This window comes from Mauremys mutica, chromosome 5 (genome assembly GCF_020497125.1).
Source record: "Mauremys mutica isolate MM-2020 ecotype Southern chromosome 5, ASM2049712v1, whole genome shotgun sequence".
NCBI classification, from domain to species: domain Eukaryota; kingdom Metazoa; phylum Chordata; order Testudines; family Geoemydidae; genus Mauremys; species Mauremys mutica.
Window position 1 is genome coordinate 17,722,986 of NC_059076.1, and position 15,566 is coordinate 17,738,551.

At 46.0% G+C, this 15,566-nt stretch overlaps 1 protein-coding gene across 1 annotated transcript; it reads left to right on the forward strand.

Moving 5' to 3' along the window:
- Positions 1 to 5,838: 5,838 nt before the first annotated feature.
- On the forward strand, positions 5,839 to 14,736 carry JCHAIN (joining chain of multimeric IgA and IgM). Its single transcript, XM_045017328.1, has 4 exons — positions 5,839 to 5,994; positions 10,886 to 11,018; positions 12,135 to 12,215; positions 13,156 to 14,736. The coding sequence occupies exons 1-4, from the start codon at positions 5,931 to 5,933 to the stop codon at positions 13,355 to 13,357; spliced, it is 480 nt and encodes a 159-aa protein (XP_044873263.1). The 5' UTR covers positions 5,839 to 5,930; the 3' UTR covers positions 13,358 to 14,736.
- The last annotated feature ends 830 nt before the right edge of the window (positions 14,737 to 15,566 follow it).

Genomic DNA, 15,566 nt, shown 5'->3' on the forward strand with positions numbered 1-15,566 from the left:
ATAACAAAGAATGCATATTCAAGTCTGCTGCAAGCAGCATAGAACCTTAAAGGTAGGCAGGATAGGGTCCCTTGCAGATGAGCTGCGGGAGGGAGGAAGCTACGTGAAAAGAGGTGCAGAGAGGATCCTGCGAGTAGCTGAAGTAGGGAGACAGGGGCCGAGTGCAGGTCAGGAAGCAGTGTCCTGAAAGCCATCCCTCTCTAGCTCTTCACTTCTTTTTTACAGCACCTAGCACACAATCCTTCACTGGTTGAAAATGTTCATTAGTGACTGTTTCCGGAGGCCTCCTTATTCTGGGGACCTAACGGAGATGTAAGTGGTGCATAGGCCTTGTGCTACCCATGCACAGAGGTGAATTTTACCCTCCACCTGGCAAAGCAAGCACAGCAGTGTAGGACAGGAGTGGAGAAGCATACTGCATCCAGTTGAGATGGCAGAGACTGGTTAGGAGGATGCCTATAAGCAACTGTGGGCTGGACTTTGGCCAAAAAATATCCCTACTTTTGTGAAAGTACCATGGGACCTTTATTGTCATGAGAGATCAGAATCCCCATTTTACCTCTCATCTGAAAGAAAGCACCTCCATCAGGATAGCACCCCATCCCTATGCAGGGCCAAGTTCTGCCAGCACCTGTTACACTACCTCTGCAACACTGATATTTCCTCTCTGGTGCTGGAGGTCTCATCCTAATGCTGTCCAGACCCAGCAGTGCTTAGCTTATGAGAGCCCGTGAGATCATAGCCTGCCAAGGGGACGCCTGCAGAGGCACTAGAACAAATTAATACCTAGAATGGGGAGCACGGATCAATGTTCATGTCACGCTCCCCCGTCAGTATCCGGCCCAGGCCGGGAAAGCCAATGATGCAACCAGTGGGCCAAATTCAGTGATGATGAATCCTGGTCACAACCACCTGGAGTACATTGCGCATACGCTTAGAGGAATACCTAGAATAACTAACTTCAGCAGTTATGCCAGATTAGGCCCATTGTTTGTATTATGTAATTTACAAAATACAACAGTGTCTAAAATCTGGCATAACTGGGTAATGCAGTGGGCCTAAATGGCATTCCATGGGCGGTGCCCAGACTCCTTCAGTGGGTACTTTAGCTACACTGTTTGAACAAGTTCTGTTTTGGGACTGGCTCTTCAGTGGGTGTATATTGGCACAGCTCCATTGAAGTCTATGCAGCTATGCTGATTAACACCAGTGAAGGATGTGGCTCTTAGCCTGTGCAATTTTTAAGCCATCTTTATTTTCCTTTTTGTCTACCTGAATGTTTCCTTTTATAGTTTCCACTCTCAGTCATGAGAGGCAGCTAATCTACTCTCCCACCCTTTGAAAGGGGTGGGAGGGAATCAAACACAAACTGACTGAAGTGATTCTGTCATTAACCAATGCGGAAAGGCATGGCAGATGGCAGAATGAGTCATAGTAAATTATGTCTGATGCACTCAGAAACACTGATCTGGTGAGTTAAGCTGACATATACCATACCCAGCAACAGTTCTATGTGAAACAAGCGCAGGTGCTAGTTTGTTTAAAAACCAAACCACGGAACAGGTGCAGCTTTTCTTATTAATATAAATATTTAACCACAGGGGGGAAAACAAGAGACCTTTCAAACTAACATTAAAGTTGACTTAGATGGCAAGAAGATTCAGTAATATAGATTTAAGGCTGAAAATTCAGGTTGACACTCCAGCCTTCACTCAGCGGTTGTCTACACAAACATTTAATGGCTAGTAAACAGGGGTGTAAATCTAACCCACACTAGCTGCCACTGACTGATTGGCTGTGCGGACCCTGCTGACATGTGCTAACACTTCCTTCGTGGATTTTGATCTAGCCCTGTTTCAAAGTGAGGTAGCTGCCATGCACTAAGGAGCTGCCGTGCGTGGCAGCGGGGTCCATACACACAGTTAATGCATGGCAGGCTAAAGTGGGGTAGATTTACACCCCACTTTGCCACCAGCTAAATGTTCCCATCTTCTTCTTACGTCTAATAACGATAGTGGATGCTAGTAGTTAAGGTTGCAAAACAGTTTCTGTTATCATCCTTTTTTCACATGCTCACTTTCCCAAGTAAGGGTTGGCAAGCGTCCCGGGGGTGCAGTTGCGATGGAGTCCTCTTGCTTGGAGTGCGGAGGAGGTGGCAGCACCATGAACTGAGGTGTTGCTTATTTCCTCTCTCGCACCAGGCCAGCTCACTGACTGGCACATCGAGGGGCATGGAGCCAAGGCTCTGACCTCTCTCCAACCCACCCGCTCCTGCCCAATTACACTCACGGTGGGGTGGAGGAACAGCTGCTGAGCAGCCCCTGCTTTCACCATGCCCGTGCCATGATCAGTGTGGGTCCCATGCGGCTGTGCTTGGGCCTGGGGACTTCCTCTTACAGCCTGCATAGAACCAAGGCCCTATTGACAAAAAAGCTGTGAGCCTGAGCCTTCCGTCACTGAAGTCAGAAGCAAACCAGGGGGTGAAGTCTGGCTCCATTGACGTCAATGGCAAAACTCTTATTGACTTCAATGATCAGGATGGGTCAATGGGCGGGGGCCTGGATTTCACTCTCTGGCTTTAGTGGGAGCAAGCCAGGCCCTATAAGGCCCACGCTGCAATACTGCCAATCCCAGGAACTCAAAAATCGTGAGTCAGGCTTCCAAAATCTTGAGGGTTTTTTAAAAAAAATAAATCAATAAAGGTTGGGTTCATTGTATTTGCCTTTTTGCTTCTTGATCCTTTAGGGCTCATGTTTTAAAGATTTTTGCTGCAACCCTGAAGGCTGGAAACTTTAATTAAAAAAAAAAATTAAAGCTGAGACTCTCCTATAATCACATCCCTCACTTCAGAGGCAAAGCTGTTAGGATACCAGTAAATACTTAAAAAGTAAAGTGCCTGGCATGCAGATGAAACAGTCTAATGCCAAAATAAGGGTCCAATCTGAGTGTGCAGGGGAGGAGGGTATGCATGCAGTCAAGATCAGGCTCTCAAGAATGTAATTTGCCAGGGTGCCTAAAGTTAGCGTCCTAAATCCATCTTTAGGCTCCTAAATATGTGGCCTGATTTCCAGGGGTGCTGCCTACTGAACTCAACAGGCTCACCCAGGATGTAAATCAGCACCTAATTTTGTCCTTGGGGACTACATAGTTCTAAAATATTCCTGGATGTTGAGCTTTGATTTTTTTTTAATTAAACCCTCCTGCATAGGCAGAGCTGGCCAGAATCAGCCTCCTTTGCATATTCTGCTTTCTGCTGCTTTCGTTTTCTTTTTTTTTAAACCTATCTTTGGATTATGGAACAAATGACCGAAACAAATAGCAGTTGGCGAACAGAAACTCCCTCATGGTTAACTCAAGCTTATTTTTAAACCTGTGCTAAAGGTGGAGCTCAGCATGCATCCGACAGCCATAGCATAAGAAAGTGCCATATAACATCTAGATAGAAATGCTTTCTAGATATCTTGGTATACAGAAGAAGAGACGGAAGAGCAACTTCTGCTTTTACAGACAGGCAGCCCCACTGACTGTACTGGGGGCTGCGTAGATCTGAGACACAGCGGGATTAAGCCAAAAGAACTGTGACAAAATCAAATGATAATGGAAGTTGTGACTGACAACCGCCTGTCCCCCCGTTGGAGAAACATTGCATAAAGATACTTGTTAATCCAGTACAAATGATCTTTGCATTGTTTCAGTGTCCCAAGACGCATCTGTGTTCAATCCTGCCCCTCTTACAGTCAATGACAAAACTCCCATTGACTCTAATAGGTACAGGATCCGGATCACAGTTAGTAAGATGTACAGTGGGGGAAGAGAGCATGTGAGTAGTTATCTTACGTAGGGGCAGTATATGTCCAAGACACATTCCATTCACAAACACTACATCTAGATCTCCCGGGCAGCAAGGTCAGGTGGGTACAGCCTAAAATGGGAGTGAAGAGATTTGACGGTGTGCTGTTCATGTCTCTATCATTCACTTGCTTTGCTGCGCCTCATTTTTGCCCTCTGTAAAGTGGAGGTGTGGGAATAATTTTTACCATCTCTTTTGTAAGATGCTCTGAGACCTGTGGATGAAATGAGGTTGGACACGTCACTTAGGCCTGGTCTACACTGGGGAGGGGGGATCGATGTAAGTTACGCAACTTCAGCAACGTACTTAGATCGACACTGTGGTGTCTTCACCACGGTGAGTCATCTGCTGCCACTCCCCTGTCGACTCCGCCTGCGCCTCTCGCTTCGGTGGAGTACAGGAGTCAACGGGAGAGCGCTCGGGGATTGATTTATCACGTCTAGACTAATAAACCGATCCCCACTGGATCGATTGCTGCCTGCCGATCTGGCAGGTAGTGTAGACATACCCTAAGTCTCCTTGTGCCTCTGTTCTCTGTGGAATGGGGGTGCTGGAGAGGAGATGGACACTGTCGTCATAAAGACAGGTTTCAGAGTAGCAGCCGTGTTAGTCTGTATCCGCAAAAAGAACAGGAGTACTTGTGGCACCTTAAATAAATTTGTTAGTCTTTAAGGTGCCACAAGTACTCCTGTTCTTTTTGTCGTCATAAAGTCACCCATTGAAATTACACCCATCACTGAGCTGATCATGGGATATACAGCCCGTAACTGAGGTGCATTGGTATCCTGTGGAGGCATCAGAAGGGAACAGGGGTTCCCCAGTCTGCCTATGCAGACATTAACAGGCAAGGCAAGGTACAACTACTAATGCCTACTCATCTCTTAGCTTGCCTTGGCAGAGAGGCAGTGCTCTGGGGCAGATAAAGCACCAGGTTGGGATTCAGGAAACCTGAGTTCTATTTCCAGTTCTGTCACTTCACCTCTGTTTATCCTTCATCTTGTCTATTTAGATTACAAACTCTCTGGGGCAAGGACTAGCTCTCCTTATGTATCTGTACACAGGGACGGCTTCAGGCACCAGCGCAGCAAGCGCGTGCCTGGGGCGGCAAGCCGGGGGGTGGGTGTGTGCACCAGTCGCCATGAAGGCGGCAGTCAGGGAGCCTTCGGCGGTGTTTCTGCGGGAGGGCCCATGGCTTTGGTGGCAATTCGGTGGCGGGTACGCCAAAGGCGCGGGACCGGCAGATCACCCGCAGAACCGCCGCGGAATCCGCAGGACCGGCAGATCACCTGCTGAACCGCCGCGGAATCCGCAGGACCGGCAGATCACCCGCTGAACCGCCGCGGAATCCGCAGGACCGGCAGATCACCCGCTGAACCGCCGCGGAATCTGCAGGACCGGCAGATCACCCGCTGAACCGCCGCGGAATCCGCGGGACCGGCAGACCTCCTGCAGAAACGCCGCCAAAGGCTCCCTGGCTGCCGTGCTTGGGGTGGCAAAATACATAGAGCCGCCCCTGTCTGCACAGTGCCCAAGTACGATGGGGCTCTGAGCCTGAATCCTCCAGCTGCTACTACAGTACAAAGAATAGTAGCCTGAACACGTGATTTTAAAGTCAGATTTCTCAGGACATCTCAGGACTAGAAGCAAGAGTGGTGTTCCACTGTCAATCTGGGAATCACTCCCGCCCCCCACCCATTCCTAGCCCTCTGAGTAACTGCCTGTAAATGTGTCACTGGTCTAGGAATGAACATGATCCATCCTGGCCCTAGCGCCAGCATAATTTGGTGGCCCTTTGGGATCCTTTGCTGTCCTACTGCTTGCTTGGCAGCACACCGAGTTAAAAGTGCTGCAATGATTCTACCCATCAGTAGATCTTTGAAAGAACCAAAATCTTCACTTGAGCATTAAACCAATTGCAGTGTCTGGTTTCAACACGCCCAACCACATCTTACAGCGGTGTTAGAGAGCTAGCACTCTGGGCTGTTATTTTAGGAAACAAATAGCTCTATCATTTGCACACACCCTTATAGGCAGATGACACTCCTCTAAACTCAAGTTCTTCAAAAGAAGGGAAGGCAGGATGAAGACCTCTTTGTTACTGTGGGGAGTCCTGGCAGTTTTCTTGGGGGCTGCTCTTGTGGCAGGTAGGTGTAAAATGAAATGAAGACCATTATAAATGATGCTTAAATATAAACTTGCATTTGGGTAGCTCGGCTGAACAGCCACCTGGCATCAGTGATCTTAATAGGCAGGCAAGACAAGCCTCCCTCTGCTAGGTCCGGACTCAACACTCACTGAAATCAGTCTTTACCGGACTTGATTCGGGGCCTTTGTCTGTCTCTGCACCCAAAGAGTGCTGTTTTGAAAAATCCCTATTGCAATGCTAAGAGAGTGATCGCTAGCTACTCAGGAATGCCTTAGTATTAGCTGTGTGGTTCTCAAACTTTTCTACTGGTGACCCCTTTCACACAGCAAGCCTCTGAGTGCGATTCCCCTTATAAATTGATTTTTAAAAAAATATTTAACACTATTATAAATGCTGGAGGCAAGCGGGGTTTGAGGGGGAGGTTGACAGCTCACGACCCCCCGTGTAATGACCTCACAACCCCCTGAGGGGTCCCGACCCCCAGTTTGAGAACTCCTCTTTTAATCAGAGGTTCTGCATCAATGAGCTGAAAGTCCAAGTGTTCTCTCTTCCTCCTACCCAGGAAACTCACAAGACTGACTTTGCCTAGCTAGAATTAAAGGCTTCTAAACACTTCTTTCTGAGTGAATCTGGCTGTTACAATAGGGGATTCTGATCTCATTATAATTTTACACCACGTAACTCTGCTGATTTAAATGGAGATATTCCTGGGTTACACTGGTCTAAGTGAGATAAGAATCTTGTCCATAGAGAATAGTAAAAATGGTTGACAGGTAGTACATACTGACTATTTTGATGTGACTTTTTTATACAGTGGTGTAACTTGAGTTACACCAGAGGTATATTTGGGTCAAATTCTATTTTGTATTCTATTCTGCTGTTAACTGGAACAGTACACCGCCAGGGTCCATTACATCCTGCATTTTCTCTAATCTTGATAACATTAAGGGCTACATTTTGCATAATTTATAACGTCTTTAAAAGTATTGATTTCATAGCGATGTAGCTGAGTGCAGAATTTGGCTGCAGAAGTGTACAGGAATCGGTGACAGTGGTCGATTGTCAAATATACACCAGGTCAACTGAGAGCTGAACTTGCTTCTTCTCATTGTAATTATTACAGCCTCTAATGTGTGTGCAACTCACAGTGAGGTGTATGTGAGCTAAGTGCCTCTCTGGGAGCATAATTTGGCCCATTTGTTTTTAAATGACTCCATTTTGTGTCTAATTGAATTTATTCTTGCTTTAATAATGGAAACGGTTTAAAATTCAGCAGTGTGGGAGCAGCCATTTTGCAATTTCTTTGTTTCTTTAATGTGCTGCAGATGATTATTTATTGATTTTATTGAATGCCACATCCAAATATCATGGCATTTTACATGACAACCCAATGTTAAGTGAGACATTTCTCATGAAAATCCATTTTACACGCAGCCACATGCAGAATAGATTTATCCAACCTCCAGGCATCATAAGTAGCTCTCCCAATGCGCTATTTAACCACTGCTAAACTTTGCTTTTCCTAAGGAGTCTTTGTTGCTCCACCGGGACATGGAGACATTATTATAGAGCTGAAGAGCCGGGGATGATGGTGTCTTTTCACTTTTGTGATTTATAAGAGGTTTTAAATTTTACAAAAATTATAGAGCAATTATTAAATATAATTACATTCGCTATTATTATTATTATTATAAGTGAAGTCAATGGAGTTGCACCAGGGATGAATCTGTCCCATTATTTTTAGTGTACCGTAATAGTCTTTAGTGAACGTTTAGGAAGATAATAGTTACAGAATTAGGCCTGATCCAATGCCTGGCTAAGCCAGTGGGAGTCTGACTTCCTTCAATGGCCTTTGGAGCAAATCCTTGGAGAGGACAGTTACATACGCAATACATAATACAGTTACGAAACAGCAGAGGGAGATGGAGAGGGAGAAGAAAAGGCTCTAGAGGTGAAATCTGAAAAGAGATCAAGAATCACTGAGGCAGAGACACAGGAAGGCTCTGTTCTTTCAGAGAAAAGGATTCTTGTTTCACCAGTTAACTAGATTGTGGAGGGGGCAGAGAGCAGAGAAGGGAAAGGGCCATGAAACCTGAATCATAGTTATACGTCAAACACGATTATGGAGTTCTGTATTTTGGGCCTTAGTAAGGGAATATGAAAGTACTGTGGCATCAGAAGAGTACAGTGTAAACAGAATTATACTCTAGCTACATTATTTGTCTTACATTAGTGCCTACAGGTCCCTAAGTAGGCTGGGGCTCCACTGCACTAGGTGCTCTCTCTCACTACAATACCTGCCCCAAAGAGCTTACTGTTTAAATAGACTGCACAGGGGTGAGGATGGGAAACTGAGGCATATAGAGAAGTGACTTTCTCAAGGTTACGCAGCAGGTCAGTGGCAGAGCCAGGAACAGAACATGGGACTCCTGAGTCCCAGGGAAGTGCTCTAGCCACTAGATAACAGTGCCTTTATTTCTAGTGAAGGATGGCCTGGCAGAGGCTTCAGTCAGGATTAAAAACAGCAGAGGGCAGTTAAGAAAGGAAAGTCTTTGGAATGCGCAGGAATGGGAAGCTCTGAATCCCAGGCAACTCTTAGCATCTGAAATCAGATGCTGCCTCTAAGTTTGCACTCACACACCGAGTACAATCCCCTGCACATGCCACCCATAGAATTTGTCACTTGTGTGAGCCAGTGACAGTGCACAAATAATGTTCCTGCAGGTGCACTCAAGTGCAAAACTGTGTGTGCAAAAACGTAGATCCCGCAGAAAGCCAGCTCTTTGGTAACTCAAAGAATGCAATTCTCCTGTATTCACAGGGCCACTTCGGGACTATGGAACTTTTGAGTCTCATGAACAAATAGAGACTTAAGTGGGACCAAAGGGATATGTCTACACTGCAGCTTCTTCCCAGCTCAAACAGACAGACATGTGCTAGTTCTGCTCAAGCTAGCACGCTAAAAAATAGCAGTGTAGCCAGTGGTAGCAGGGGCGGGCTGGCTGGCTGACTACCCACCTGCCCAGCGCCCCAGATACAAGCTGCCAGCAGTGCTGGTGTGGCCACCATGCTGCTATTTTTGAGCTAGCACATCTGAGGTCTGTCTGCTTCAGTGAGGAAGCGCAGTCTGTGAGTTGAGGGATTCCTAGAGTTGGGGGAGGAGTCTCAAGTCCCAGCCATGTGCCTCTGCACAGACAGCAACAAACCTCCCTCCTAGGAGGCTGGGAGTCAACCCCCGGCACAAGCACCAAGTTAACAAACACAACACCATGTGTATCTAACCTAGGAGCAGACCCAGGTCAGGCTCTCTGGTAGGAGTTACACAGCTGCACCCATCCTGTCCTGCACCTCTCTTCTCTGGGGTCAGTCAAACCTGTCCGCACGCTCTGAGGCTGACATGGATTGGTGTGTCTTGCCCTGTGGTCTCAGCTCTGCTCACTCCATGCTACGTGTCAGGAAGGGTCCCCTTTGGCACACTGCAGCAGCTGGCAGCTCTCCTCCAAGCAGCTCCTCAATCAGGTTCAGTCCCTCGCCAGCTCAGGGTGGTGGTGCTACTACTCAGCAATTTCTTTTCTCTCTCCACATCTCAGTCTGACTCTTATTCCCTAACTCACCCACCCACCTCTGTTCATTGGCTCAAACCTTCCCAGCTGGGTCCTTGTTTTTACAGTGGCTTTCCCTCCCACCCAGACAATCTGAATCTTTTCATTTTCCTGCCTGATCCCAAACAAACCAGGAGTGGGAAGGGTTCCTGAGGCTGACTCTAACCAAGCAGCTCCTGCCTTAATGGCCAGAGTCCTCTTTCAAACCCAGTGAATGCTCCAGAGGTGCCCAAATACAATCTGGGACCTAGCTAGTTATCTGCAGCTGTATTTCGCCAGCTGCACGCAGGTTTGCAGTTCTGGCGGGACATGCAAACCCAAGGGGTTTTATTGCACTGAAGTTGGTTTCTACCTTTGGAGAATTGGCCCTGAGTGTTGGAGGGTCAAGTCTATGGATCTGTTTCTGCTATGGGTGAATTTGGCTGTGTAAAGACAAAGTCACTACTTAGGAGCTATAAAAATGCCCAAACTTTAGCTGAAGGGTTTCAGAATTGCCAGTGGGAACTCCCCACTGACCACGGTGTTCTCCCTCTGCTTTGGAGGAGAAACTATGAAGTCAGGACGGGTTCTGCTGAAGCTGCCCAGCACTGGAGCTGAGGAGCTGGTGGGATTTGTTACTGCTCATGCTTCAGGCAGTTTTGGGATGGCAGAGCTCTGTGTTGGTGCTAACTTGATGTAGCGCACAGAGCAGGGTAGTGGTTTCCCTTTAAATAGCTTGTAAATAGCTTTTGGCCTTCGTGGTCTTCTGTTTCAGAAGCTAGTGTATACATGAGGCTAGGCCTTCCATGTTATTTATGTTTAACAGTTATTTGGACCATACTTGGTCCATTGTGGTTCCTTTGTATTCTGCATAAGGAGCAAAAGACAACCCTTGAGTTGCCTGGTGTGGAACAGAACATCTTCCTTGGCTCAAGTTGGGGTATTGGCACAAATTGGCACAGGTTCTGCACTCCTGTTTAACCGGAAACCTGCACCTTTTGTCTCTCAGACCCTCTCCAGCTATGCATAATTTGTGGCTTCATTCCCTACTACCCAACCCTTTCAGACCCAGTTGTTTGAGTAAGTGGTGGAAGGAGATCACACTGACTTTGGGGGCTAAGCAGTGGGGGATTCAGTTTTGCAGGAGGGCCTGCAATGACTGAGCAGATGTTAGAGGAGACCCACATTGTACATTACTGAGTGGTTGATAAGATGCCTGAAAAATACAGTAAGTCAATTCCAGGAACCGGCAAGAATTTTCTTTTCTCTTGTTTTTCTCTCCTTTTAAAACCCATCCTGTGTTCCCAGGTTATGAGGATGAGGAGGCGGAAGAGCGTGTCCTAGTTGATAACAAGTGTAAATGTGCAAGGGTGACCTCAAAGTTTGTCCCTTCTAAGGACAATCCTGAGGAAGAAGTCCTGGTGAGAAACATACGAGTCATGTAAGTGGCAAACAATGCTTGATTTGAAGTAGGTAAAGATGAGGTGACACGGCACAGCAGGTTCCTTTTCTTTGTCTTACTTCAGCATATTAGTTACGGGACGTGAGGGGTTTCATCATGTCCTGGTTTTCGTGTCATAGTCTAAGTAATGACAATTTAATTGACACCCACTTAGTGCTCCAATGGCCTGTAGTGTACAGTGCTGTACACTAGTGGAAAATGGCCCATGTCACACTACATGTTGCTGAATTCCAGCTGCATGGTGCTTTGTCCATCAGTCCAAAACGCAACTCAGAAATGTTTCTGAAGGGTTGACAGTAGCTTTGTAAGATACACTGACGGAGACAAGAGTAGCCTTTCTCCTGTCCTGATAATTAGGGACACTGGCTGGCACAGAACATAGGATTGCCATTCCAGAGTGGACCCCTGGTCCAGCAAGTCTGAGATCTTGTCCCTGGGAGAGGCCAATGCCGAACTCCCATGATGCAATTAGCTAGTTAATTGTCCGCTCACAGGGACTAATTCTGCATTCTTTACTCCCACTGAGTGAGGGATCTTTTGACTGAGTAAGGAGGGCAGCATTGGAGCCATGGGAGTTCAGGAAGAGATCACTTCAAGAAAGTGAGGGAGTCAGTCACCCACCCACCCACCTGAAAGTGAGCTAGTCTCATATGTGTTGTGTCCTGGTTTCCACCAGCTCAAGAGAGGGCAGGAGGAACATCAGTGCCACAATGTCATTACTGAAAGCATCATCTGTGGCAAGTGTCACTTGTGGAACATGTTCCACCACTCACTAGTGGCCTAACACAGTGCAGTGCTTTGACACCCTCCAGTCTTTCCCTGGTGGTGTCTGGCAATGATGCAAGAAAGACCCTGTCGCTCTAGAGGGTAGTGAAGGCTCAGTCCAGGTATAACACATATCTGTTCTACAGATCAAGTATCTGAAACTTCACGGGGAGTGGAAGGGGAAGAGATGAAAATATCGGAATACAGAACAAGATAAAAACGTGGATTCTGTGAATCAGAATAATCATGACACATTATGGAGCTTGCAGAATTCATCAGAGCAATGTGTGGTCACTTGATAGTCCTGTTCTTTTTTTTTTTCCCCCTTAGAGTCCCCCTGATGAGCAGAAAGAACATCTCTGATCCCACCTCACCAGTGAGAACCACTTTTGTCTACCGGCTGTCTGAGCTGTGAGTAATTTTCTTTACTGCATTAATTTCAGAACACTTTGCCCTTCCATCTCACTGTCCAAACAGCAATGAATTAATCCTCACCACATCCCATTAGACAGATATGGGAATTCAGGCAGAAGTTACGTGTCTTGTCCAAGGTTACAGGAATTCTACTACAGAGCTTGAGAACAGAATCCCCAACCTCCACACCAGTGACTTAACCACACGCCTGTCCTTCCTATAGAGAGGAAATTCAGGATTTACCATGGTGAATTTAGATGTAGAAACTAAACAAATCCCTTCATAAAATGTCATTTTTTAAAATAGTGCCATGATGCACATAGCACCAATACATTAAAATCCAATACCCATGTGAGCTCATGGGGCAAAACAGGACCTTGACTACTAGCATAGACAGTGATGAAGCTGGCAGGAATCTCACCTCTGCTGAGACTTAATCCAATGTGAGTGAGATTCAGCCTACGTACATTTAAGATGTTGGGTCAAATTCTCTGCTGCTCTAACTCATGATTTTATCCTGAGTCTTGAAATATTTTATCTTTTAAGTAAAGTCCCAGCTCCTGGAGTCATGTGATCACAGGAGAATCCCAGAGTTCATTAAAGACAAAAGTGAGTTTCTAGCTCTCGTGGTTGCAGAGAAAAGCTTGAAAAAGTTACCCAAGTGCACACTCAAAAACCGGAAAGCAAATAAAAAGAACCTCACATTTACTGCTAACCAAGCTTATCATTTTTGAAGGTTTGGGGGCTGGGCCCTGGTGCCAGAGAATTGGCCCATTTGCTGCTAAATCAGGATAGGGCCTGGCTGCTCCAGAGCCTAAAGAGACAGCAAAGCCCGACTGACGTGTGACTGCCAAAGTAGCAGTGAGGGCTTGAGCCCTCTCCCATGTGGTGGCCTCTTTCAGTGACTAACATGCATTCCATCCTATCTGTCTTCCAGCTGCAAAAAATGTGATCCCACAGAAGTGGAGCTGGGTGACCGGATAGTGACTGCTGGGCAGAGCAACAACTGCAGCAGTTCCGATACCTGCTACACCTATGACAGGAACAAATGCTACACCAAAACCTTCCCGTTTTTCTATGACGGGAAGATCAACACTGTCCAAGCAGCCCTGACTCCAGAATCCTGCTACGCTGATTAGATTAAACCACTGCTGTTAGAGTGCCTTGTTATACTGTCATCTGCCCCCACAGACCAAAACACATTTATATTAGCATGGTAAGAAAGACAGAGTCTGAAATATCAGCTCCTCACAGTTAACATGCTAGCTACGTGAAAAGTAACCCCTTCCTTCTATAGCACCCGGTGATAATAAATATAACTGAATAATTAAGCCAATTATGCATGGTGGGCAAAATCCTATACTGTGAGGCAGATCCTCAGCTGGTATAAATCAATGTAACTGCCTTGAAATCAAGGGAACTACACGAACTTACACCAGCGGGGGATCTGGCTTGGACAGTCTTCATTCAGTCCTGCCTCAGATGAGGGTCTCATTAAAGTCAGTGGGAGTTTTGCCCTAGTAATAAAGACAGGATTTGTTGTTCTCTATATATAGAAACAGTGACATCCAAATGCCATGCCAGTGTTTGGATTCAGCTTTCCACGATTATGTTTTCCAAAGCAATTTCTCCAGGGTCATGGTCTTTTTGGTTAATACAATACCTTTTAGCCCAGAGGGACAACACTCCTGCACATACAATATCAGTGTGCCATTTGAGATGGCCCCTTGTTTGTGCTCTTTTGGAAAACCCCACTTAAATGATCTAAAATAATCCTATGCACAAACTTTAAGTAACACAAGACCATACTGTTACACTCCCACCTGTGAGCATAATAGAAATCAGTGCCATTATTGAGAAGGCGGTCATTCAGGATGGGGCTTTCAAAGATGCCTATGGGATTTGGAAACCCAGTTTCTGTTCATTTTTAATGGGCATCCTAATCCCTTATGTGGCTTTGAAAATCACATTCTCAGTGTATCCCTGCATATTTAGAGAAGACTGAGGATGTTGCTGCTCTTGAGTATTTTTAAATGGTGCCAAAATACCATGTGTTACGGGAATGGTAAATTATTCTTTCCCTATATATTCGAGATTGAGCTACTTACCAATGATATTTCACTACTCTGTGTTTCCATACTGACAATTATTAATGCTTTCTCCAATTCATCCAACACTGGGGAGAACAAATTATTTCTTTCAGTTTAAATAAATAAATGGCCTAGGCCCTGATTCTGCATTCAGAGGTGCATTGGCAGCATTTGGGCTTGCACGAATCTGATTGCAAGAACGGGGTCCTACTTAGATTCCTTTCTCTTGTTTGTAGAAGGAATTCTCACCCATCAAAGAGGCTGATATTGCAATGCACTGTTTGTCACATTTGAGTGCATCATCCCTTGTGTTTTCACTAAGCAGTCATGTGTGAAAGTCCATAAACTGTGTGCAGCATTACCCCTGAGAAGGCTGATACATTCCTCTCTGTTATTAAAATTGGTTGCATCCCTAGGTTATTCTGAGAAAACATCCCTAGGCTATTCTGAGAAACCCTGGCATATTTCATGTTGCAACAAAATAGAGCAAGACCCATGTACCCATGATTTCAGCTTTGTTAGCAAGATTAAAGTAATTAAATAGATTTTTCTGCAACTATCTGCGCGTGAAATTTAAATGGCATTAAAAGGAAGAGTCTGGTCTGTACTGGTTTTCCTCCAATCTTGCAGGTGAAGAAGAAGAATTTGCACTAAATAACTGACTAGAGTTAGGGTTCCGTGTCTGTCACGGAGGTCGCAGAAGTCACGGATTCCCTGACTTTCCATGACCTCTGTGATTTCTGCAGTGGCTATTGTGGCTGATCCCAGGGCCGCCCAAGCAGCTGGCTCCGGGACCAGCTGCTCCAGGGACCCCAAGGACAGCCACACCGGGTGCTGTTGGAGTAGCTCCCAGTAGCTAGTGCTGTTGCCCCCCCGCCAAGATTTAGTCAGGGATATTTATAGTATAAGTCATGGACAGGTCACACCCGTGAATTTTTGTTTATTGCCCATGACCTGTCAATGACTTTTACTAAAAATACCCCTGACTAAATCGTAGCCTTAATTGTAGTTACAGGCAAACCCACTGTGATGTATTGATTAGATGCTTACACTTTCATCAAGGAATTTCAATGCTGCAATGAAGCTCCATTGCTTTATCATATCAAGATCCAGCCTACATCAGTGGGAATGTTCAAAGTGCTCAACACATTGCATGAATGGGCCATTGTGAGCCAGTTTAGACCCAATCCTGCTGTTCATGTACCTACCTGCATGTTGTAAATGGCAGGATCTTACTGTGTGGCCGGCATATTGGGTC

Coding starts and splice junctions, on each gene's coding strand:
- JCHAIN (XM_045017328.1), top strand. CDS start 5,931: ATGAAGACCTCTTTGTTACTGTGGGGAGTCCTGGCAGTTTTCTTGGGG. Junction 5,995..10,885: donor GGGGGCTGCTCTTGTGGCAG/GTAGGTGTAAAA, acceptor CTGTGTTCCCAG/GTTATGAGGATGAGGAGGCG. Junction 11,019..12,134: donor GTGAGAAACATACGAGTCAT/GTAAGTGGCAAA, acceptor TTTCCCCCTTAG/AGTCCCCCTGATGAGCAGAA.